Raw genomic sequence first — 26,847 nt, 5'->3', positions numbered from 1 at the left:
AATGGGTGATGTGACAATGTTTAGAAAGCAACTCTTATGGCAAAGTAACAAGTTTTTATTAGCTTATTCTTCCCATCCCATGAACATTCAAGCATTTAGCAACAGAACAGCTTAAACATTTCAGTCTGCTTTACATATTCAAGTTGAAGATGCATTTAATTTTTTTAAACATTAAAAATAAGGGGGTATAACACAAGACACTTCCTGTAACTGCTATGGATGAAGCAATTTATAGAACATGGTTTCAGGTTAACAATTGCTCAGGTAGTGGGGGAAACCTGGATCTTTAATTCACTATGTCAAATGATGGCTAGTTTTATCTCAATATGAACCTTAATGCCTCGATTCAATTTTAAATGCACCATTGAAGCTATTGGTGTACCCTTGCTGGCAGTACATGAAGTTAAAGAAGCTGCTGGACGAGAACAAGTTTTCAAGAACAGGTGTGGCTTGATATTCAATATCTACACACTGCTGTTAAATAGCTTGTTGGGGTAGTGATGTATTTGATGGATGGAAGAGGCATGGATGTGTTGACAGATCTGATAGCCCACTCACCTGGTTGAAATAGCCTGTCATTTGTCCAAGTTTATTACAACCAAGTTTTAAAAATCACATGTGCATACATAGTACAAGCCATTAATTTCTTATAAAAGTTTCATTTCTGCATTTCAACTCTTTCCCCTACTGAAGTGAACCGATACTATGAATTCTATTGCTCCTGCACACTAAACCATTTCTGCTCTAACTACACCAAGGAGGCAATAATAAAATACACTGGGGACAACCAGTTAATTTTAAAAGTGCCATTGTTACAGAAACATTTTGCACATCTTTGACTAAATTTTATGGACTTTTCTGTAGTTTAACTGCAAAAGTACTGCATTCCATCCACCCGCCGCCTCTTCTTTGATTGAAGCTCTTCAAAGAATCGTTGGATATCTTCACTTGTAACCACCTGTTAAAATGCAAAGCCTGTTAAAACAGTTATATTAGAGCATAGGGATGCCTATAGGCATTTAAAATTGCTAATTTTTAAAAAAAAATCCTGGGCTTTGGACAAACATGCATGCGTTGGCTTGTTTGAGTGGGAGGGGTGGCACATTTGTCTGTTTGCCTACTCCCCCTCAATGAGGTAAATATTAGATGACAAATGTTCTCTGGTGAACCTGAATTTAGTTCTAAATTATAAACCATCTGGTAAACAATAGTCAAGAGGCCACTGCCGAGTCACAGATTTATACACTTCTAGCAAGTGACAGTAAAGCAGTCACCTTTGGCAAATTCAGGGCCCTCACTGCCAATTGTGCAGCACCTTGTAGTATTGTTTATAAATCAAATGGTTAAAAAGGGGCCTTAACTCTAAAGTAGAATTTACTTCTACCTCCATCTGGGCTAGATTCTGAAAATAAAAATAGGCTTCACAGGCTGACTAGAGAAATAAAGGAACCATTATCCCACTAACTCAATTTGAGGAAAGTTTATTTTAGCTTACCATAAAGATAAAGTAATGGTAGCATAGTAACATCAATTGTAAGTATTGCTTCCAGTTTGTGTATTTAGGCAGGCTGGAGCTTAGCAATGCACATGTTATGGTAAATACACAATAGTGGTGCTAAAATAAAGAGCATTTGCATCCATCTATCAACAATGGGTCTTATTATTCAAATTTTGGAAAATGTGTCAAAGCTTTCTAAAAGATGCAAGCGGGCAGAGGATGTGAAAACAAAGGGAATCAGTATTTGGTCCAGTGGGAGCCTTTGAGAGCTCGATGGTTTAAGTAAAGTTGTCCTTTGGGGCAAATGGGAGTTGCGATAGCAAGAACAAAATGCAGAGGTGGTTGATTGTTCCTCCAAGTTCCAGCCTATCAGTGGGGGAAGCTAGCTAAATGTAGCTCAGGGAGAAATGGATGAGCAGGATATTAGTTACAGGCAGCTAAGAGCCAAAGGCATGACTGAAGACCCCCTGAATTATTAAAGAGATGCAATTGGACATTTCTAATAGAGCCAATTCAAAATGTCAAAGTACAAGGGAGGATGACACTGGTGCAGATACAGATAATAAGGCTGGTTTTAACCAGTGTTTAACTGGAGGAAATTATACCTCATCTTGGATTAGCATTCTGAAAATGCTAACAATTGCTACATTAGAGGTTGCAGCACAATAGAAGAAAATTATTATGGCTGAAGAATTACTCAAAGGGCAGAGAAGGGCCAAAGACAGCTCCTCAAACTTTAACTGGAGTCTCACAAGCATCTCTTGCATTTAGTGTTCTGCTACAGTTGAATAAGCAAGAGTAGAATTACAGGTATTCCCACCACTGAGCAACAGAGGGAGGAAAAGAATGGTGATTTGGAGATATGAAAGACTGAATGACATGGGGGGGGGGGGGGGGGGTAGAGGGGAGTAAGTAGGTGTAAAATGGTGAACACAGTCTGAAAGCCAGGCTCAAGCTCTGGGTTCAAAAACCTGCAGCAACTGAACTACTTTTCCCCCTTTTGCAAAAAAATCAACTAGGCCAATCTTCCTCCATTTAACCTAATCTTAAACCAGAAAAAGGTACCAACCACCTGCTCCACCAGATCTTTTCAACAAAAGAAAAACTTAATTTGAGAAATAGGGAAACAATCTAAACCAATCACAAATGTTTTCCACTGGGAGTTCAAGTTTGTAGGTAGTAACAGGAAACTGGGCTGAATCTCTTTCTCCCTTTGAAATACTGCAGGTAGCCTGTGCACCTTTTGCTGACCTGGTTATGGATCAAAATTTGGCAGAAAGAAAATTTCTACCTCACCCATTTGGCTTAATTTCATAAACTTTGTAAAGCAAACCCATCCTTACCTTTCCTTCATCTGCAAATCTCTTAAGGTAATCTTTCAGTTCAGACTTTAAATCATTGTATTCTATAAAATGGACAAAAAACTTTCATTAAACCACAACATTCACCATACTGAGTGAATGACACACAATTTGATTTTTTCCCCTACAGAGCAAGGTCCATTACTGGCATGTGATCAGAGAAATCTAGGTAAAACAAGCTGATGTGTTCAAAGACATGCAAATAAGACAAGGCCATTTCTCTGCTGCCAGTTTTCATATACTTAAATTCATTTGAATCCATTACTTATGTCATGGGTTGAGCCAAAATCTCAGTGCCCATTAATTTGACAGTTAAGAGCTTAAGTAGACTTGAATGCCTTATATTAAAATTCAGTCAAACCCCACACTTCAGCCTTGTATCACCTTCAGAAATGTTTTTCAAACCATTTAACACAACAAGCTAACTCAAGGGACCTACACGCATCAGAAGTGTGATTTAAATGTTTCAGAAGATGTGCATCCAGTGTCCTTGATTAAGAATAACTGAGTATTTAAAAACCATTACAATAGGTGAACCATACAGCTTTTCAAAAATGATTTAAAAAGCTATATTATAACTAAAATTACCATAAATGAGTTCAACTTGCTGGATTCTATTCATGTTGCTCAGGGCAGTCATCAATGGATCACTTCTCTCTCTCTCAGTCTCTTCATCACTTTTACCTTTATTTTCATAGGCCAGTACTGTATCAAACTCATCCAACAGAAAGGAGATTTCTAATTCTTTATACAGATTCTGAAAAGCAGCAATAAATTCTTTTCATAAGCAAATACAAAGTGGCCAGTTCATTAAAAGCTTTTCTAGCAGCATCTTTATGAACAATGAGATAATTTAAAAGGAAAACAAAATTGCAGAAGTGAGCTTAAATGTTTAATAAAACTCAGCTGTATTTGAAACACACTGTTGCAGAGGTCTATTGTATCACAATTTAAGTGACATTTATTCTAGAACACACTTACACTCTCTAGTCAATACAACACCAATTGTCAAGAATCCATCCACATACTTTTTTTAAATTGCTTTGTTTTTCAATAAAAGCCAAGGGGTTGGGGGGGGGGGTATACTGTCAATTTCCTCCTTCCCATCAACACTTGCAATTTATGGAATAAATTGTACACCAGCTGACACACTGATATTTGAAGAGTTAGCATTTTTAGATGAATTATTCATTGCACTGGCTACAGAGATTTCCAAGACTCATTATGGTTGATGTTTCCAGAGAAGCAGTACAGGCTGGAAGTGTAAAAATAAATCTTGCAAATATTGATCAGAATAGCTATAGAAGAAACCCAGAAGCAGGATTTAATATTTCACAAGATGTGCACCTAATATCCTCGATTAAGAATGACGGGGCTTTTTAAAAAAAAAGCCTGCAGTAGGCTCAATACTGCAACAGCCATAGAAGGCATTTGAAATCCTTCAAGACTCCTAAATGAAGAACAGCACACAAAAACATTTATTCCTAGCATTAAAAATAGATTTAATTTTTTTTTAAAAACTCAAAGCCCTGTGTTTTTTTATTGTTATTAATTAAGCTCTAAGGTTACAGGAAGCCACCTTTCAAAGCACGAAAATGGGGAAATAAATTCCAGAGTGGAGGCAAACATACCATGCAGGAGGGGCAGGTGCACAACTTGTTGCGCCAGTTGTGAGGCCAGTAGGTGGCACAGTCTCTCTGTATCCCCCCTCTCTTTCTCAGCTGCTGCAGCTTGCACCCAGCATCCTCCTCCACACTGCAACTTGCTTCATCACCATTGGCTGCCTGAGACAGAAGTGAAACTTTAAATTCTAGGTTGGGCATAAAATACAAGGAACCCACTGTTATGTTTGTTCTTCATCACGAGACAAACTTGGCGTGGGTTTAACATCTGAACATTTATTAAAACAACAACAACAACCACAGACTGCACAGACTTACAACAGACAGGCGGGCTGGCTTTCCCTGCTCTTTCCAGCCACTTCCTGTTTTCCCCATGTGACCGCCTTACGTTGCCTGCTGGGAACTGTAGTTCTTTAATATAACTACATAATAACACACCCACAATCTGCAACATTTTGGCATTTGTAATGTTAGTGACAGGGTTAAAAATTATCCATGCTGCAAAACATTGCAAATGGAGTGAAAGACCCAAGTGCTCTGCATGATCAATGCACGTCCTTTGCAAGACTTTATTGCAAGGATTGAAGTCACTGATACAAGTCCTAAATTAAGACCATAATTGATTGGTGGTGGCAAAATAAACACCAAAAAAAAAGAGGTGAAACCTAGGCTGGACCTGGGGGTGGAAAACACCAGTAATTAATGCTGAGGTCAGGTCCAGTATAATGTGTTTATACAAGTGGAACAAAACTAGCAGCACTTCTACAAGTGCATCATCCAAAGTCAGATTAGAACACAGCTCAGGCCAGGAGTACCAACTTGCTTACATATTTGAATACACTCAATAGCAATCAAGCAGATTCAGACATTGCTGGTTTAACATTGGCACAATGGAGCTGGTATTCAAGAAATTCTGCTCCACCCCACAGACCAAGTTCAAGTTTGAATTAAAATAAAAGCACTGGTCTGGAAGAGACCTAATGGCCTCTTCTTCAGCTCTGATGTAGTGTCCATTGACCGATGGCCATGTAATAATATTCAACAGCAGTAACAATGTCCTCTAATAGGAAAAAAAACACCATCTTGAATTCATTCACTTACAGACCTGTTGACACTACTCACTCAAAAATACATTTAAACAAAACCTCATTTAAAAGATATTGGTTCTATTGAAGTTCCTCATTTTCTGGAATTTAATTCAGGCAAATGTGAGATGTTGCATTTTGGCAAGACAAATCAGGGCAGGCTTACAGTAAATGGTAGAGCCCTGGAGTGTTGTAGGACAGGGACCTAGGGGTGCAGATGCATCGTTCTGCAAAAGGTGGTGACAGGTAGACAGGGTGGTGAAGGCAGCATTTGGCACACTTTCCTTCGTCGGTTGGGATATTTAGTACAGGAGTTGGGACATCATGTTACAGCTGTACAAGATGTTGGTAAATCTACATTTGGATACTACAAACAGTTCTGGTAGTCCTGCTACAAGGAGGACGACAATAAACTGGAAAGGGTGCAAAAAAAAGATTTAAGATGCTACCAGGACTACAGGGTTTGAGTTACAAGGGAGAAGTTGGATAGGCTAGGACTTTTCTTTACCAACCACCCACCCACCGGCCCCTCAGTGCACAGAAGGCTGACAGGTGACTTATAGGGGTTTATAAAATCATGAAGAGCATAGGTAAAATGACTAGCCACAGTCTTTTCCATAGGGTAGGAGAGTCCAAAAGTAGAAGGCATAGGTTTAAAGTGAGAGGGGAAAAATTTATAAAGGGACCCAAGGAGCAAGCTCCCTTCCTTTCATACACACACACACACACACACACATGTGGTGGGTATATAGAACAAGCTCCCAGAAGTAGTGGTAGAGTACAATTACAACATTTAAAAGACTTGGACAGATACATAGATAGGAAAGATTTATAGGGATATGGGCAAATACAGGCAAATGGGGCTAGCTTGATGGGCACTGTGGTCAGCATTGATGAGTTGGGCCCAAGGGCCTGTTTCCATGCTGTATAACTATGATTCACAACCAACCCCCCACATCCAGAAGATGACAGCAAAGTGTCTTCACTAATGGCTGTGCATAACCGACAATTTGTGCAGGATGACACAAAATGGGTCCTTTAAAGAGCTACCACAGACATTGTTTCATGCAGTCAAGAGTTGGTATCAACCACCAGGTGGCAGAGTTGAGCATTCCACATCCATCCGAGTGAGAACATATGGCGAATCATAAAGCTTAACTTCAGACATGGAAAATATTGTTAACTCAAAGCTTGAAACAATGGCAAAAATAAAGGTCACCTCAGATTTCTCAGCCTTGCAGCTTGTGGAGGGTTCACTATGCTTGGCTCCAGTTTCTTCACTCTTTATTGCACAAGCCATTGCTTTTTGGTTATGTGAATCTCCGTTTTCCTGCACTGTACACACATCAACATTGCCATCCTCCACCTTGGTCAACGGTCCACTGTTATCAGCATCTGTTGCCTTGATAACTGGCAGGAGTGCACAAAAAGGATATTTTTAAAAAAAGTTTCTCATTCCCAGTTATCACGAGAATGGCAATGATCAATCAGCTCACTTATCCCATTCTGAATGGGCTGCACCCATTCAATCTATTCCTAATGAAACAAGGTTAACAACATGCCGCACCCTCAACTTCTCCCACCTCCGTTCACTTGATCGGAGGCTGGGACGATGCTTAGTCATCAAGAACTCATCATTATGTATCTCCATCACCCACAGCCCCCTCCCTCCCCAATTACAAACCAAAGTGAATTGAATCAGGACACACTTGCCACAGCATCCAAGCAGATAGTTGGGTTTCCACAAAGAGTGACAACTAAACAACCATCAATTGCCAGGTGCTGATACAAGTGTGCGAACAACTCCTTCACAGTTTGCAAGAATAATAATATGGATGATGGAACAGTCCTTCACTGGGTGGCAAAAGTGAGTCCCATTACATTAAGCACACAACAGATACAGTCAAACCTACAAATATTACCAGTTCACAAACATTTTAACATTGAGCCATCCAGGGTTTTGATAAATACAGGGTGCAGCTTCTCCGCAGGTGCCAAGGAAAATCTGCAGCCTGCCCTAGGTTTGGTATTTAGTGATTATACAGTAATTATCAGCTGTAGTTTTATAGGATTTAGCATTCCTAAAAGATTAAAACAAAACACTTAAAATTTGAGAATTAGTCAAACCAATTTTCTTAGTGGACAATATTAGGTGACATGCAATATTCATTTGCCTCTCAATGATCCAAAGTCAATCTCTCAAAAATGTAGGGCACAAGGCTGGAAAGATGTCAATATCTTGAACTTGTGAAAGTCAGGTTTGTGGATAATTATAGCCACATGTGGGTACAAGGGGCACCGAGTGTATGCAGTGAGCTCTGCCAAGCTGACAAGAGTTTAGTTCCATCAGCCTACCCATGGCATTTGAAAGAGGTGGAAGATACCAATGCCACAAGACCCTGTTTGAACCATCCCATGCAGGCACCAGCAGTTCTCACTACTGTTATCTGGGCAGGTTGCACATTAGTAGCCAGTAGTTTAAGAGTGCCCACTCATAGTACAAATCAAAGCTGGGCAAGGAAACAGTTTGGGGTTAGAGTTCTGGTGCTCAGTTGCTTCCATATGAGGAAGAGTCAGGTAATGTAGCCAGAAGTCTGGCAGCCTGACCTTTCAAAAGACAAATCTTGATCACTGTAGAAAGAACCAAGCATTTCAAGCCAATGACCACTGTACAAGAAAAAGGCATCGACCAGAAACACTTTCTCATGTGCACTGTCTGATCTGTCAAAGATTACAGGCAATGTTTTCATTATCCATGAACTTCATTGGCCATACCAAGTGCATCACTTTCTTGCAAATCTATTTCATCCACACCCCACAGGCAAATGTAAACAGTTGCGTTACTACATCAAAGTAGTCTGTCTCCCATTTTACTCCCAAATTTACAGAATAGCTTTCTCACATCCAGCAGCAGATCAAAGACATTTGCTCACATTTTCTTTGCACTGCAGGAGACAACCATGCAGCCCAGTGTTCCAGAGCAACCCCATTCCCCCACTTGTTTGCCTTCAACCCACTCCCTCTTACACCCAATCAATTCTACTATCCACCTGAATTTGGGGCAATTTACACCAGCATTTTTTAATACAAATATTATCTCTACAAACAACCAGGTTGTGGAATGCTGGTTGGAGAATTTGTAATCTTAAAAATTTGAGATAAACAGAAAATAAATCTAGGAGTACCCAAATTATTTCAGCTGCATTATCCAACGTATATCAGAGTTCAGCAAACACCAACCAACACCACCAGCGAGGTCAGGTGAAATGTGTTTACTTCAAGGCAAGTGCTTTGGTGATGTGTACGGGATTAGTGACAGGCAATACCACCACAGCATTTGGTTGAACGTAGCTGCCGAGTGTGGAAGGAGAGCCGGACTCCCAATCTGCCACCTGTAGTTATGGCAGGAACTCTAACACTTTGGGCTGCAACCAATCAACAACTGCCAACTGTCTGATTTTTCTTGACACTATCCCTTGCCATGGTAGGAGGTCCTGTGGGGCTCACAATCTCCAAGCCATTGCACTGGGCAGCATCTCCACAGGTAACACTGCCAGAAGCTGATGGACTGGAAGCCTCTGCTCAGCCTGGGACTCAGGGAGGGTGGTGTGGACTCTTAAAGGGCTCTATTGGAGTTGAACACTTTTGCAGCCAAAATACTTCACAGGAAAAGAAAATTGCATGTTTAACACCAACTTTATAAAATTAGTCTTCTGCTTGATCCCAGAGATTCCCACACCTCCCAAATAGGAGGTTCACACACACACAGATTTGAGTTTTCACTCTAGACATGCTGCCCGTTACTGTACTACACCCATCAATTTCTTATTATTTAATTCTGAAGGGTGCACAGGACTGCATATTCATCTCAATGTTAAGTCACCAAGCATTTGCAGCTCATTGTGGGCTGAAGGGCCTGTGCTGTGTTGTATTGTTATAAATTAGGTTCATTGCATAGAAGGAACAGCAGGATAAAAGATCAAGGCTTGTCAAGTCATTACACAATATTATTTTCAACAGATGGTACTGAACTTTGAATTTACAATAACTTTATTAATTAAGAGCATTTGCAATAAATACCTGAGGCCATTAATATAATTAGGCAAATTAGCAGGGCAAGGAAGTTGTCCATTGAAAAATGAGGATCATGCAGCAGATTCTAAGGGTAGCACACACAGTCTCACACACAGCACTTGACCATCGCTGGCTAACTCCTACTTGTAATGAAAGTTGCTGAAGCCAGTCAGGTGACTTTATTCCATCCTCATCCGAGGCTGATTGAAGGGAATAACTTGCATTCTTATTCTGCAAGTTCTTCACAATGAACTTACTGCCATAATATTTTATTAAACATTTTACAGCTGTACAGCTTTTTCTTGTTCCAGTGGTAGGGAAGAATCAAGGCTTTAAAATGAAGAAATTAAATCTGCACTGCACGTGAAGATGGACCACATAATTTTCAGTACATGCCGATGTCTGAACCGCACAAATTTGTTAGAAGTAACCAGGGAGAAAGCAGCCATGCGAAAAGCAGACATGTGAAGATGCACAAGTGGATAGGTTGCAAAATGGAGAACAGTCACACGACATGTTACAATATGGAGACCTGACTTGGTATTATGGGACTTGACCACATTCCATTACTGTAGTCTCAGAACTGACTGGCTGGGCCTCTGCTCATCAGTACTGAGGCAGCTTGAGCTGGATACACAAGGTCACCGAACACTAGGGCCATTGTTCTGACAGTGAACAGGGTGTCTGGTAAGCATCATGGAACAAATGTTGGATTCAACTGTTTTGAGTAGTTTTTTTTAAAAAACATGTACAGTGTTTAATACAACTCAAGTAGCTGCGCAAGGAATGGCCACTTCCTAGCTTATTGGTTCATCCATCAGGTGAATGTGTGTGTTCTCATTGGTTGGTTTAGCCACAGGTATCTAATAGGTTTCCTGATTGGACTATCATTAGCTAAGGAGTCCTTCTTATCTCAGGTATAAAAGGTGTCGCTTTGTTAATCTCTCCCTTGCTCTCTTCCCCACCACCCCCGCCCCCCCCCCCCCCACCCCCAGCTCATCTTTAGTTCCTTTTGTCTCAGCTCATTTCTTAGTAGTAAAGCTAGTGCCATGTGCTCTGTGACTGTTTCTTTGTTTTAAATTTTTCCAATAAACGTTTGTGAAGCACCAAGCTGTTTTCAACTCATCCCTGGATTCCTGAAAGAACCTGCAGATTCTAAAATAACCGGATCTGACACAACCAAGAGCTATCATCTGTGCATAGGATAGTTAAACCATCTCCTTAAAGCTTGGACACCTAGTTGCATATGTATGCAAATATACATATTAATGATTAATATTATTGGTCTGTAGCCAGCCAGCATTATAGGTTTTCCTTTGTTCTTTGTAGAAGTGGTCTGAAACACAAATACACACAGCAGCTTTCTCCTCACGAGTAATAAACAATAAACCTTTGACACTGGCAACAGACCAGGATCTTGAGCGATTCTTCAATCATTCAATTTCCCCAACAGGTTTCAACAGACAAGTTAACTGATTTCTATCAGGAGCTCAGTGGGAATAGCAAGAGAAGCAACAAGTCATGTGTTGTGGCCCCAAGTACTTGCAAATTAGCTGACAATCAGCACTTCAGGAGATCTGGCACAGTGTGGCTTCAGAGAAACTTCAGCTCAGACCAACAGTCAAGAACCTCAGCTGGGGTAAAAAGAAACAGAGCCAAGCTGCTTCCTACCTGCCACATGTGTTGCGTAGGCCCAAAGAAAGGAGCATCTCTTCATACAGCTCTGACATACCATTTCCTGATACTCTACATTGTCAGGGAGAACAGCACCGAGATGCTGAAAATCAAACAGCGGTCACAAATTAATTAGCTGTCAATGCTGTGATCACAATAGGAATGAAGATGACATAATAATAGATACCCGTGATTTTGGTAAACCATCAGAATGGTGCAGGGACTATACAGATACTAATATCATGCTTTTTTACTGACATCACAATGTCCTTTCTATCCCTTAACCCCAGACCAACAGATCCCAGTGCACCTGGCAAACCATCAACACTGAGATCATGACGAGTGTCATTAATACGTTAGTACAGGACCCTTCATTAATCCAGAACTTTGGTAGTGGCAGACCAGCAGATTTTCCATTCTATTGGATGTTATTGCCTTTAAGATATCACACAGCAGAGTCATAATACATTTTCCAGTTAACCTGGCAAGCTTAAAAGGGAGCAACAAATGAGATACTGGAGGAACTCAGCAGGTCAGGCAGCATCTGTGGAGGGAAGTGGACAGTTGACATTTCAGGTCGAGGCCCTTCCTCCAGGATCTTGTTTGTTGCTCTAGATTCCAGCATCTGCAGTCTCGGGCCTCCAAGTTTAAAGGGAGGATGAGAACAAGGTCCCCATGAGCCAGATGCCAACCCATTGGAATTTCTGAATAGCAGATTATTGGAATTCTACTGTAGCACTAAAAGTTTACAGACTTCCTAAAACTAGCAAACAGAATGTAATGTACATACTGCTGAAGAGACACCAAAAGCAGATTCAGTAAAAAGTTAGAAAAACAATTAAACAAACACTTTAAAAATAAATAGTTTGAGAGGGAAAAGCAAAGTAGTAGATTAATTGGATAGCTCTTTCAAAGGGTTGATGCAGGAGCAATGGGACAAATTACCCATTTTGCAAGATTCTAAAATACACATTGGGAGGAGTTGTTCATTTTGTACAAGGTTGCAAATCTCTCTGCAGTTAATTCTGTAACAGTTACATAACAAGCAGTGCTGGCCAACAGCAAATGAAATATCCAAAGACTACAGCTGCTGGAAATCTGAAACAAAAAGCAGAAAATGCTAGAACTCAATGAAAAACACTATAATGCTGGCAGAGCTCAGCAGGCCAGGCAGCATCCGTGGAGAAAAGCAGGCGGTCAACATTTTGGGTCAGGACCCTTCTTCAGGACTGAAGACAGGAGAAGGGGAAGCCCAATATATAGAAGGGAAAAGTGGAGCAGTGATAGGTGAACAAAAGGTTGGGGGGGGGGGGGGGGGGGGGGGGGGGGGGGGGGGGGGGGGGGGGGGGGGGGGGGGGGGGGGGGGGGGGGGGGGGGGGGGGGGGGGGGGGGGGGGGGGGAGGGGGGGGGGGGGGGGGGGGGGGGGGGGGGGGGGGGGGGGGGGGGGGGGGGGGGGGGGGGGGGGGGGGGGTGGGGGGGGGGGGGGGGGGTTGCACAAGGTGGCGATAGGTAGATGCAGGCAAGAGGTAGTGATAGGCAGGTGCAGGGGAGGAGGGAGAGCAGATCCACCAGGGATGGGTCAAAGGAGGAAAAAAGGTAGAAAAAAAGAGATGGCTAGAAGAAAAGAGGCAATTTGGTGGGGGGGGGGGGGGGATGGTATTTGAGCGGATTACTTGAACTGGGAGAATTCAATGTTTATGCCATTAGGCTGCAAGGTTCTGAGATGGAAAATGAGGTGCTGTTCCTCCAGTTTGTGCTTGGAATTCTCCTGGCAGTGGAGGCTGAGGACTGACATATCTGTGATGGGGAGGGGGGGGGAGCATCCACCTATCACCACCGTGTGCCCACCCCGTCTCCCCTATATATTGGGCTTCCCCTTTTCCTATCTTCAGTCCTGAAGAAGGGTCCTGACCCAAAATGTTGACCGCCCACTTTTCTCCACAGAGGCAGTCTGGCCTGCTGAGTTCCAGCATCATAGCGTTTTTTTCATCTAGATTCCAGCATCTGCAGTCCTTTATTTCTCTAATGCTAGAGCTCAGGTGGTCAGGCAGCATCTGTACAGGGAGAAACAGTTAATGTTTCAGAAGAAAAAAAACATTAATTCAAGTAGGAGAGAGGGAAGTGCAAGGCAATGAATAGAAAAACAGGAGAAAATAATGTAGTCAATAAATGGGCAGCTAAGCTCCCTTGTGTGATGTGCTGCTGATGTTGTAAAGTCCAAGTAACATTGTATAGTCTGGCCTAATGGGACATATTCAACAGGTCAGAATATACAAATAGAAACAAAGATGAACAACAGGCAAAAGCAGCCAGTCCTGATACAAACAGAAGATCAAAGTTGTCTGAAGTTGGAGAATTCAGCATCAGTCCTGCTGGCTGCAACATGCTCAGGCAAAGACAGGGTGTTGTCCCTCGGGCTTGGGTCAGGCCTTGCTGTAAGTGCAGGAAGCCATGGAGTGAAGTCAGTGTGGGAGTGGGATGGGGAATTAAAGTGGCAGGTAACTGGAAGCTCAGGGTCACTCCTGCAGACCAAGTGTAGGTGCTCGGCACAGCAATCAGCCAATCTTTGTTTGTTTTCTTCAACGTGGAGGCCACGTGCCCTCGGCCACTTTGACAGCTTCCAAAACGCTGATCATAATAGGTTCATCTTCACCGTGAAGTACAATTCACCTACAACTCGAGGCCACGTCCTGAAAGTCTGAGGGCCCTCCCAGTTCTTCCTCAAACAGAGGCCTAACCACTTCCCCTCCACCAACACATTTTCACCTGGCTGAGGTGGACCTCATTAAACAATACCTCCTTCAACTCCACTCTCTTCCTCTAGAAGAAAGGTGCAGCTGTGAGCACTCCCACGAGTCCAACCATATTCCCCTCCCCTTTCAGCATTTTGAAGGGATTATTCCCATCCCAGCTTCCTGGTCTGCTCTTCAATCTCCACCTACTACTTCCCTTTGCCACAGCAATTTCCCATGCAACTGCAGGAGATGCAACACCTTCGCCTCTTCACTTCCCATCACCCTTCCAGGTCAAGCAGTGACCACTCGCACTTCTTCCAACCTGGTAACTGCATCTGATGTTCAATGAGCTCTCCTCGACTATGGAGAAAGCAAATACAGATTGGGTGACCACACTGTGCCACAGTCGTATTCAGTCCACATAGGCAACTCTCAGCTCCATTGCTTGCCACTTAAATTCTGCATCCCATTCCAAGTTGGATGTGGCTTCTTGCACTTGTCATAATGAGGCCCGACACAAGCTCGAGGACGAGAACCTCACCTTCCAAAGAGCGTGGTGCAACCTTCTGGACTCAATATCCAAATCTACATCTCCACGCAACTTTTTGTAGCAGAACTGACTAGTTCTGCCGTAGTCACTCACTTCTAGTATTGGTTCAGTTTTCCTTCTCCATTGGAACCACCTACACTCTCAGGCATGTCCTACAGCCCTGTATTTGACCACTTTTACTTGTATTCTCCCTCTCCGACGGTCCTCATTTCAAAACTTTTGTTCATTTCATCAAGTGGCCCCATTAACCCATCCACCAGATAACCTCTGCAACTTATGCCCTCGGCAACCCTTACCATACCCAACGAGAGAGATTCCCTTTGCCCAAGTTTGCTTTCACTTTCCTAGTTCTGATGGAGGATCTTTAACCTAAAACATTAGCTCCATTTCTCTCTCTATAAGTACTAAAATAACTCATTTCCAGCATTTCTTCTTTATTTCAGAGCAATATTACATCTGCAAGATGGAGGAGAAAAACAAGCAATGTTATGAAGTAGCACTCCAGCACAACAGGATACCCATTACAGCTCTTGGGAAAGGAAATTGGATGAGGTAGATGGATCTCATAGGATATTCCAAACTTTGGAGCAGGGCTTGTTGGCTGGTACACCAATGTGGAATTATTACCCATAAAGAAAATCCAAGGCAAAACCCACATGCCGAGTACAGAAAGCCAGTCCCATTGGCGTCACAGATACCAGGAGCACAGCTCAACAGCAGCAAGGTATCTGACAGCTCAGTGAGGAAGTCCCGCCCACAAACACCAGTCAAAACCCTGCTCTAGCCTTGTCAACTGTTGAGGTTTTTCTCCAAAATAGGTTTTAAAAAAATGTTTGACATTTAGATAGTTGAAGCATTTAAAAACAAGGGAAGCAAATAGTTAAAAAAAAACACATAGGTAAAACACATTTAAGAGTTATTAGAGAATTGAGGATTACTAGGATAGCCCTGATGAGGTAGATCAGCCACGATCTTCACATATGACAGAACAGGCTCAAAGGGCTGAATGGCCTGCTCCCATTTCTTATGCTCTTGAGAGTAATGAAATAATAAAAAAAACACACACACACCTTGCACTTGTCTCCTAATCTGCAGCTTGACAGTCCCCAGCAAAATCAAGTCTTTCAGCTTGCTCCAGGGCTAACCTGGCACAAGATCAGAAGGATAATCCCCATGTGCAATGTTGGGGTGTCTCATCTCCATGGGGAGTCTGGCAGCAGAGTGAATCCAATAATCCAAGACTTCTGAAGTTAACAGCTCAATGGGAAGTCTGCACTTGCTGCTGCCAGCAGTTCTTTCAGAACCACTGGATCAGAAAGAGATCCTCCCCCTTACCTCTGGAGAAGTGCTTCCCAATAGAATTGCTCTCAACTCCCAAAACCTGCTCCAAGAAATATCAAGCTACACAAAAGGAATGTACAACACACTTTCATTAACAGTTTAAGTTATCCAGATTCTTCAAGAGATAGAAGAATAGATTAAAACAAGACAAAAAAAACAGTTCTTTGCATGTAACCCAGTGTTTCACTTGTGCTAAAACAGAGTGCAGGGAAGATTAATTAATCATTAAAATAGAATTATGCAAATACTTAGGAATGAAATTCAAATAAATTTGGTAGAATTATATGGTTTAATCAGATAGTCTTGTTAACACTTCAAACTCAGGCACTGAAATAAATACTCCATTCATTAATAAATGTAATTCATTTTAGACATACACTCCAGAAGCTGTAATAAAGACCAGAAACTTTTATTTTATATTTTCTTATGAATACAGCTTTACTGCCAAATGCACACAGTCAAATGAAGCAGGTGGGATTTAATGATTTATGGAACAATACTGCAAATCCTGAAATCTGAGAACAGAAAATGCTAGAAATACCCTGCAGGTTAGACAGCATCTGTGAAGAGAAACTGATGAAAGGTTGCTAAACCTAAGTTACCTTGGTTTCTCTCTCCACAGATGCCGCTTGACCTTCTGAGTATTTTTAGCATTTAGTGTTTACTGATTTATGCATTTCCACTTTCTGCATTTTGACAGTGTTTGGATAAAGCTTTTTAATATATGGACACGAATCCCAAAATTAATGCAACTTAAAATGTCAAATTGATAGATACCTAAAAATAAACATTTTAAGCTGCCAAATAAAGGAAAACAATTCAGCAAAGCCCAAGCTTCAAAGATCACTCAGATCACTACCCTGTACCACCCCTTTACTGGCATTATATATGTTGGCAGTGTGCAATAATTCTTAGTTACTTGATCAGGCACTATACTTTTCTTGTATTATTTGCCTCATGGTGGTGCTCCAATGGAAAAAAAAGGTTTCCCCATCTCACTTCCTTCCTCCACCCACAAAACATACAACAAATAAGCGATTTCTGAAACAATACATAAGGTAACAGCTACAGTTGATCTTGGAATACCAGTAGTAACAGCTGGTTAATTAACAGATTTTAAAGAATCAGTAAGATATTTTTAAAAAAAATATACAATTTTCTTACAGAAAACCAAGATAAGCCTCCAAAGAGCATAATTAACCCACTAATTTAACTAACCTAAATAACTTAAATTCAGATGAGCTCAAATGCTTTTTGGCCAATTAAAGCTTGGGGAACAAGATGATCTTAGATTTTAAAAAAAATTGGAACTAACAGGGCTGAAAAATGGCACCACACCCAATCTGTGTTTATGCTCCTTACAGGCCTCTTCCAGCCAACTTTGTTTAGCCCCTTCAAAACTTTAATCTACTCCTTTTACTCTCACATACTCAGCCAGGTTCTCCTTCGGTGTTCACCTCAAGCCAACATGCAAACACTACTTTGACAGTATCCTCCAAAGTAACTTGATACAACATGGGATTAGGTCTACTTGACAACTTTCCAGCTTTCAGTCATAGGTAGAAGGAAACGCTGAATTGAGATAGTTTTCCTTTCACTCAAAATGGCAGGGTCTGTACCTCTTTTGCTTCGTCATCCACTACACCCACCCCAAAAAGGGCATCTGAAAGAGAAACACTCATGTTTAAAAGAACCTGGGGGAACATTCAATGTGTAATTGCAGACCAAGAGCTGGAAAGTAGAACAGGTCAAATGGCTCCAAATCAGTGAGCAGAAGTGCAAAAGGCTGAATGGCCTTTTCCTTGCCAGAGATTCCTAACATTCTAAGAAACCATTCTACTGTCCCTGCTCAATTCCACTCCTACCCCAATGTGCCCAGATTATTCTGGCTAATACCCCACCAGCCCCATTACTACATTAAGAGCCACCTATCCTCATTTACATGTTATGCCTGTGTGACATCACCTGCAAACATCTGTAATGCTTCTAACCAATCAACTTCACCACTACCAAGACTGCTGCCTAACATCTAAACTTAACGGGCTGCAACTCTAGCAGCTGTGGCTCAGACGGCAGAGTTCTTCCAAGTCAGGAGATTGTGGGTTCAAATCTCACTCCAGAGACCCAAGCACGAAACTAAACTAGTAATCTGGTGCAGTAACTGGATGTGCCAACTTTACACATCACATCTGATGCACCATGTGAGAGATATAAAAGATCCTCAGTACTACTTTGATTGAAAACAGGGTGCTTATCCTCCATTTCCTTCAATTAACATTACCACACTGCTGAAAAGCAAAAGGCTACAGAACCTGAAATAAAACAGAAAATGCTGGAGAAACTCAACAGGTCAGGCAGCATCTGTAGAGAGAAAAACAGTTAAAAGTTCAGGTCAATGGCCTTTCATCTGAAGGGGCTTTGTCCAAGATCACAAAAGATGTGTTTAATTAACAAATTAGCTTCACTTAGTAAAGGTCAGGAGGTCTACAATCGTCAGCTTTCATCCTTCACTCACCAGCGGTAATAAATTTAGAGCCAAAATCCTTCTTTGGTCATGCTTTGGAGAGAACAGCTGTACAAATCTGGGCTGCAGTTTACGCTGTCCAAAGGTCAATCCAGCTGATCAATCCAGGGCAATACATTAACACGACCTAATTTGCTATTCAAATTTATCACAATAAAGAGGGAAGCCATTCAGTCCATCAAGTCTCCAGTTTAAAGAGTAAACCCTTCAAACCCATTCCCCCATTTATTCCCCATTAACTTGTTTTTATCTCACATGCCTTCATCTCCACCCTGATTATACTGCCACCCACCTACACGAGGAATTAAGCTACAAAAGCCGATTGACCTACGAAACTAGCATGTCTTCAGGATGGGGGAGGAAACCCATGTGCTCACACAGAAAGCATGCAAACACCACACAGACAGCACCCAAGGGCAGGATCAAACTTGGGTCACTGGAGCCGTGAGGCAGCTTCACCAAACACTGCACCACCTTGCTGCTAGAATAACACCGCATTAAGTGAAACATTTCTTAGCCAACGGACTGGCAACTTCATATCCCTTTTGGCTTTTTTTCCCCTCAATTTGATAGATTAGTTATTAAAATTAACTGAGATTGCAAGAGGAAAAACTAATCAGCTTGCTGTCATTTAACAGCATGCATTTTAAATCTTGAAACCTTCCTTAGCAAAGTTGGTATGTCACTTGCACTATGTCCATGGAACAAACAGAACCTAGAATCCATTAGATTGAATAGAAAGACAACTGCCCCTTTCATGGTATTAAATAATTAAACCAAATACGAGGTTATAGAGAAAAGGTCCTATAACTGTCAAAATGATTACAAAATATTATTAAACCTTAAAAAAAAAAACCTCCCACTATATACAAACAGTTGCCTCACCCTTCCATGGAACCAGTCTTCACACACCACGCACTGAATCATTTCATCAGGGGTCTAAGAAATAAAAACACAGGGATTCCATGAAGCATGTGCTTTGTACCCCTGCCTGGTAATGCTGCAAATTCTACCCAAGTTTCTTAACATCGTACCTCGTCTTCAGGATCTGGATAAGGCCTCTTGCAGGTACAGTACAGTCCAAAGAAGTTGTCATTATATTTATTGTTACAGTTTGTTTTTTCCTTCTCCTTGGAAAAAAAAAGCAAAAAACAAAAACGGGTTCAGGAATTTGTGCAAATCCTTTCCTATATTTTTATTAAACTACAAACATTAAATTGCATTATTCCATATAAAGAAATAAAATCAAAGGATTTTTATATTCAAAGTCATCATCTGGTTTGAAGAGTAAAGTTAGAGGAGGAAAAGGAGGTGGGAGTGGATGGAGTCAGGATGGAAATTAAAAGAAGTTAGAATTCCAAGTGGAACCTCTAGAAAATGCAACAGAACCAACAGCAATGCAGTAAACACTAATCAATCACCAATTTTGTCTCCACAATTCCAGAGTGCGCAAGCCTAGATACGTACAGACTAAATACACAATGCCAACATTCTGGAACCAGGCGAGTCACAAAAAGCTCAAAAACAAAAACTCTGACAAAGAGGCCGAACATTTAAAAAAACAATCACACACTGATATCCTCAGTTCTACAACTTTCTTTTTATTTCCCAAAACATTACGTATTGCGTGCAATTCTGGTCACCCCATTATTGGGAGGAAAAGGTGCAGAATAGGTTTACCAGGATGCTGCCTGTATTAGTGGATATGAGCTACAAAGAAAAGTTGGACGAACTTAAGTTGTTTTCTTTGGAATGGAGGCTGAGGGGAGATCTGATGGGAGTTTACAAGATTATGAGGGGAATAGATAAGTTAGACAATCAATCTTTTTCCCAGTGTAGAAGTGTCAAATACTAGAGGACATGCAGTTAAGGTGAAAGGGGGAAAAGTTTAAAGGAGATGTGTGGGGCAAGTTTTATTTTAAAACAGTGGTAGGTGCCTGCAACAGGCTACCAGGGGTAGAGTGGAAATAGATAAAATAGTGGTACTTACAATAGACACACAAATATGCAGGGGATAGAGGGATATAAATCATGTACAGACAGAAGAGATTTAGTTTAATTTGGCATTGTGTGTGGTGCAGACAGTGGGCCAAAGGTCCTGCTCCTCTGCTGTATCGTTCTATCTTACAATCACCGTCATCCATTCACCTTCCTGTATTTTTCCCACAGCTCATTCACTTCACGTTCCTCCATTATTCATTCACTGCTGCCTTCCTCATTTAGTTTCTCATTTCCTCAACAATCCACTTATCAAGTTCCTTCCCATTGTTGCTCTTTCCCTCCCAATATTTATTCACCCTTCCCCTACCAACACTCATCCTCCATGCCCTCTTCCAGAATAAGGACATCAATAAAAAGGGTAATGTGCTGAATTTGCCTACAGACCTCTGATACAGACGAAAGGCTTCAAATTTATAACAGCTCCAGTACTACAAGCTCAATTCCAAAACATTAAAAAGTACAAGGTTTACTTAAATAGGAACTTACCGAGAAAAACTTACACTGCAGATCACTAAACTTGCTGTTCCCACAGTCACAGCGAAAATTTCTAGAACAGCAAAGCAAAAATTAATGAATATATCACTCTCAGCTACTTTTAAATGACAGAAATCACCGCCCTAGAGGTTAAAATCTGACTACATCTCTCAAAAGATATTACTGCAAATTGATGTTTACTTCTCATTTAATGCAATAATGAAATACAACAGGACCTGGCTAAAAATCACTGCTGTAAGTTGCTAAAATAAACAATAACCATGTCTGCTACAAGCCAGTAAGCTGTTGAAGTGAATCAAGGTTCACCTCAAAATTTCAGGCATGGAATTACTGGGCTTTCTCCAGCCATAACTTCAACTCATTCGATTTCATTCTTCCAGAACACCAGTTTTACTCTTCCGATACAGCACTGGGAAACCCAAGATGCACATCTCAATGGATACACACTTGCACGATGTGCAGCTTCAGGGGCTGATCACCAGGTTTAAAAAATCAACACTTCCTTCTACTTGCACATATCTCCAGTCACTGATGTCATCATCTCTCAATGAAGCAGTGTGCGCTCGATCAACATTCAGGCTTTGGCAGATAAGCAGCAAATAACACATGTAACAGGAAATAACTATCACACAAGAAGTCTAACCACCTTCCCTTGCCATTACCACTGACCAGAAATTTAACTGGACAAGTCACACATACGCCAACTACAAGAGCAAGTCAGAGGCTCAGCATCTTGAAGTAACTCAGCTTCTTACTCCAAGCTCCTCCACCATCTACATGCCACAAGCTACATATTGCTCTATACTCGTCACCAAGAAAAGCTCCAACAAACAGAAGTACTCCACTTCATCAGCTCCCCATACACCAACACACCATGGCTGTAGTACGTCCCAATGAGAGATGCCATCAGCAACTTGCCAGTGCTTCTTTTGCAACAGTTTCCAAACCTTTACTAACTTGAACAAAGACAGCAGGTACATTAGAACACCACCTGCATGCTCATCTCCAACCAAAACACTATCCTGACTTGGAAATATGTCACCATTCCTTAATCATTATTGGAGCCAGACCTTGGAACTCGCCATCTAACAGAGTACCTTCATCACAAAGACTGCAGCATTTCAACAAGGTAGCATGCACCTTTCAAGGTGCAATTAGGGCTGGTTAATAAACGTCAGTGACACCACATCTTACAAAAATTACAAAATGAATTATCCACCAGTTAGGCAATAGCACCAAGGACAAACACTTTTCTAATTCTACAAGAAACAGAAGGTCAAACAAAACAGCTGGATGGAGCTAGTGGGCAGATGAACAGTGCACGGGCAGCAGTTTAGAGATACTGACACTATCACACTCCAGTTAACAAACCCAGTCTTGTTCACTCAACTAACCATCTTGACTAGAGAGAGCATGCTAATGAAAATTCTTGCTACTAGTCCAAACTTTACTGTTCACACTGAAAGCCCATGTCCTGCCCTACTTTCTTGGTCTGGTGAATCTGTTCAGAGTTTACTTTCTCTGCCCCATCATACCTTTTAGTATACAATTCAAACAGTTCATGGCCTTCATGACACTTGTAGCTGCAGGCCAAACAGATGCCAGCAGGCTGTCCTCCCTTTGGTGTACATGTGTTACAAGCATATAATGCCTGTCTCTTCACATAGCCCTGCAAGGAAAAGACAAGTCAATATCTTCAGAAAGAAGATTATAAGAAGTGACATCACCTTTGCTGAGGAACAATGATAGACCATTAATGCAGCAATTACTGGAGGAGTCCCCAGGAGGCAGACCGCGTGATTAAACAAACCTCGGGAGGAAGCAGAGGAGTGAAACTCAGTCAAGTGTGGGATTTGACTCAGGAACACACAGTCTCAAAGCTCTCACCTTCAAACTCTGCCAGGTGCCACTGAGCAATAGAGGCTAGAGGTTTACAAGTTCGATTGAATTTATCCAAAGTGCTTCTCTAAATTGCCCAGGGATCAAATTCAGGAGTTTCCTGCGCTACACAAAACACACAGGGATATCTGGTTTACAAAGCCTTTCTATACAGGAAACTTCCTACCAATACTATATGACAATGATGTGCAATTCCCCATGAGGCTTTTAACATGTCCCAGGGCAGTTCCTGGCAGATTGATCCAAGGAATAGTTATCAGATAATGAGCCACAGAAGATAATAGGTAGGAGACCAAAAGGTCTGGAGAGATTAAGGTATTTAGCAACATTCAAAAAAATGAAAAAGGAGGCAATTCCAGAAATCAGGTCCTTGACAGCTAAAGCCAAAGCTACCAATGTTAAAGACACAAGAGTCTACAGATGCTGGAATCTGGGGCAAAGAAGAGAAAAAGAGCCTCTGAAGGGACTCAGTGGGTTGGGCAGCATCTGTAGAGGGAAATGGACAGTCAACATTTTGGGTTGAGACCCTTCATCCAGATGGATTAAAGGATCTCAACCCAAAACATCAACTGTCCATTTCCCTCTACAGATGCAGTCCAACCCACTGAGTTCCTCCAGCAGCCCATTTTTGCTACCAATCTTAGAACAACTTCAACACTAGGATGCTCATTTAGGCCAGAACTGGAGAACCATTGATCTTTCTAATAGAGAGACGAAGAAGAGAGATGAGGAGCAAAGAAATGGAGCGATTTAAAAATAGGGATGAGATTCTAAAATCTGGACATGGCAACTCAATGTGCACAGGGTGATGACTATCAGGCTGGATGAAAGATAGGGCAGAGACAGTAGAGTTTGATGATCTCAAGTTCAGAGGGTACAATGGGGAAAGCAGAACAACTCTAGTGATAACTAAAGCAAGGATGAGGGTTTCTGTTATAGGAGCAGTTAGATCAAATCTGGAGAGAGAGAAGATAGATTTGGGATGTCAAGTTTATCCTGGAATCAAAATTTTAAAAAAAAATCACACCAAAAGTGCAAACAATCTGGTTTGATCTCAGTTGCTGGAGAAATTAAGTTTATGGTGAGGATCAAAGACAATCCTCCCAATAATTAGTTAGAAGGAAATTCACACTCATCCAGTGTTGGATGGAAATAAACCAGTCTAACAATTTGGAAGGTTCATAAGGCAGCAAGACAGATGTGTGTTGCAAGCACAAACGTGGAGACAGAAATTGTTTTTGATGTTGCCCCTGAAGGAGAGAGTCAAGGATGGAACCCCAAGGGCCAACAGAATCACAAGAAAGAAAAGTCATCCCATGCATTTATCTGGTTCTATTTTATCAATTTGGCTAAACACCAATCTGATCAACCAGTGGCAATAAAGACACTTTCATTAGACTATTGTTATTGACTACAGCTCCACCTTCAATACTATAATTCCAAGCAAACTAATATCCAAAATCCTAGACTTGAGACTCAACAGCTCCCTTTGCAATTGGATCCTTGACTTCCTGATCAACGGGAGAAAGGCAGCAACACCTCCCCCCGTGATTACCCTCAACACTGGTGCCCCACAAGGCTGCGTCCTCAGCCCTCTACTCCCTATACACTCTCGACTATGTGGCCAAATTCTACTCTAACTCCACCTACAGGTTTGCAGATGACACCACCGCAGATGAATCTCAAATAACAAGAAGTCAGCATACAGGAAGGAGGTAGAGAGCCTTGTGACATGGTGCCTTAACAACAACCTTTCCTTCAATGTCAGCAAAACAAAAGAGCTGGTCACTGACTTCAGGAAGGGGATGGTGCACACACTCCTATTTACATCACAGTGCCAAGTCGAGAGGGTTGAGAGCTTCAAGTTCTTAGCGGTGAACATCACCAACCACATAGATACCATGGCCAAGAAAGCATGCCAGCATCTCTGCTTCCTCAGAAGGCTAAAGAAATTTGGCACGTCCCTTTTGATCCTCACTCACTGTAAAAATCGATGCACCATAGAAAGCATTCTATCCTGATGCGTCATGGCTTGGTATGGCAACTGCTCTGTCCATGACCACAAGAAACTGCGGAGAGTCATGGAGACAACTTATCACATCACAGAAACCAGCCTCCCCTCCACAGACCATCTACGCTTCTCACTACCTTCGTAAAGCAGCCAACATAATCTAAGATCCCACCCCACCCATTCTCTCTTCTCCCCTCACCCACCAGGCAGAAGATACAAAAGCCTGAAAGCACATACCACCAGGCTCAAGGACAGCTTCTATCCCACTGTTATAAGGCTATTGAACAGTTCCCTTGTACTATAAAATGGACTCTTAACCTCAATCTACCTCATTATGGCCTTGCATCTTATTGTCTACTGCACTTTCTCTGAAACCGTAACACTAACCTGCATTCTGTAGATGTAAACCTCGTACGTGACAATAAATCAATTCACCAATATCCAGACACATCACAGTGTAGTGTAGTCAGCAGTATCCATGACTGCTGACAGCTCAACACGAGTTTGATTGCCATTGTCACAAATGGAATGATGGCTTAGACAAGACACCATTTGGTACCGTAGCTGGGAGAGAGAAACCAACTGGACAAGTTCAAATAATTAGTTCTGGGAAAGATGGGCAGGAATTTGGGAACCAACAGCACAATCAAGAATTTGGCAGGGGAAAACAGGCAAACGTTGCATTTGGACCCAATTGAACCTCTGAGACAGTGCTAAATACTGAAAGGAAGCAGCAAGGTACTGATCCAACAGAAGGGATTGTTTTCCAGCAGTAGCAGAAAAATGAGTAGTTTTTGGCTGACAGGAGATTCAAAGACATGTAATAACTAACAAATAACTTTAGGACATTTAGCAACTCGTCAAATACTGAAATGTGGACCTACTCCTCAGTAGCAACTCAAAGGGCCAATAGGGGTTTCAGTAACACACGTTGTGTGGTGTCTGCATCTGCAAATACACCCAGCCCTGTCAAAATGCAATTGTGTTCCGCAATTATGAAGTTTCAACAAAGCACATAGGAACAGAGCAGGGATACAGTCGATATAGTTGGACCTTCAGTCCCTGGTTCAAACAAAAGAGCTCCCACAGAAAGCACTTTGATGCTCAGTGGCGAATATGTACCGTGCAGGGTACTTCTGGACTTGCAGCCCACGGTTGAGGAGGAGCGGGAAGCCCCCACTGCTGCCTCTGCGGCTGTCAAACGCCGCACTCTCCCACACCAACTATCACCGTTCCACAAAAAGAACTCTACGACAGCTCGCCGGCCAATCACAGCAGCCGAAACGCATTACGTAAAAATGGCGCCAGACAGACGCGAGTAAACGGCTGGAGTACCTCGGGGAGGGAAACTGATCCTTCCGGAGAACTAACGGGGTTGAAATAAAATCTTGCGGCTTCCAGGGGGGGGAAAATACCTCCCCCATCCACAAGTAAACATTTATCCCCCAACTCGAAAGCGGGAGCCCTGACAATCCGCCGCCAGCAGGTTTAATTATATCCGCCTTTGTTTATTATTATAAAAATGTATCGAATCGCATTGAAACATCTGGCCAGCCTGAAATTGATCAGTGTAATTGAACCGCTCCAATTTTTTTCGGGTGGACAATCAAGTGATTCACATTAACCGCTACAAACTCCCCGATAATGAAGTTCGACCAACACCAAAGCCGGTTCAGCCCCGCCGCAGGACCGAGAGCTTTTAAAAGCACGCAATATACAGACAGGCCCTTATAAACACACAGAGAGACTGACTCGCCTCCGAGTAAGAGCATTTATCGGAATCGCTGCCACCCAAGACCGCGCAGGCTTCATTCTCCAACTCTTCATTTTCTTCCAGAACCTCGGCTAAGGACACGATGGGATCCTCCTCCAGCGGCCGCTTGTGATTCCCTTCGTTTGCCGCCATCTCAAACTGTGTAAAGACTTCCGGGTTGGGGGCTATTTAAAGCTGCAACTCCCCTCCCCCTCCTCCCCACC

At 42.1% G+C, this 26,847-nt stretch overlaps 1 protein-coding gene across 1 annotated transcript; it reads right to left on the bottom strand.

Moving 5' to 3' along the window:
- Window positions 1-32: 32 nt before the first annotated feature.
- ubr7 (ubiquitin protein ligase E3 component n-recognin 7) lies at window positions 33-26,812 on the bottom strand. Its single transcript, XM_052020302.1, has 11 exons — window positions 26,627-26,812; window positions 22,496-22,629; window positions 20,952-21,012; window positions 19,499-19,594; window positions 19,350-19,403; window positions 11,312-11,417; window positions 6,786-6,976; window positions 4,491-4,643; window positions 3,448-3,616; window positions 2,842-2,903; window positions 33-958 (listed from the first exon to the last, which is right to left on the bottom strand). The coding sequence occupies exons 1-11, from the start codon at window positions 26,774-26,776 to the stop codon at window positions 866-868; spliced, it is 1,269 nt and encodes a 422-aa protein (XP_051876262.1). The 5' UTR covers window positions 26,777-26,812; the 3' UTR covers window positions 33-865.
- Between the last annotated feature and the right edge of the window lie 35 nt (window positions 26,813-26,847).

The sequence above is a fragment of the Pristis pectinata genome, chromosome 1 (genome assembly GCF_009764475.1).
Source record: "Pristis pectinata isolate sPriPec2 chromosome 1, sPriPec2.1.pri, whole genome shotgun sequence".
NCBI lineage: Eukaryota > Metazoa > Chordata > Chondrichthyes > Rhinopristiformes > Pristidae > Pristis > Pristis pectinata.
The sequence above is the reverse complement of the archived record's forward strand: the minus strand, read 5'-3'. Positions and strand labels throughout refer to the sequence as shown.

Bases quoted from the DNA above. Each gene is read 5' to 3' on its own strand.
- ubr7 (XM_052020302.1), bottom strand. From the start codon at position 26,776: ATGGCGGCAAACGAAGGGAATCACAAGCGGCCGCTGGAGGAGGATCCC. The intron at 2,904-3,447 runs GTAATTTTAGTT...TCCATTTTATAG, and splicing joins GCAAGTTGAACTCATTTATG to AATACAATGATTTAAAGTCT. The intron at 959-2,841 runs GTAAGGATGGGT...GCATTTTAACAG, and splicing joins GATTTGCAGATGAAGGAAAG to GTGGTTACAAGTGAAGATAT.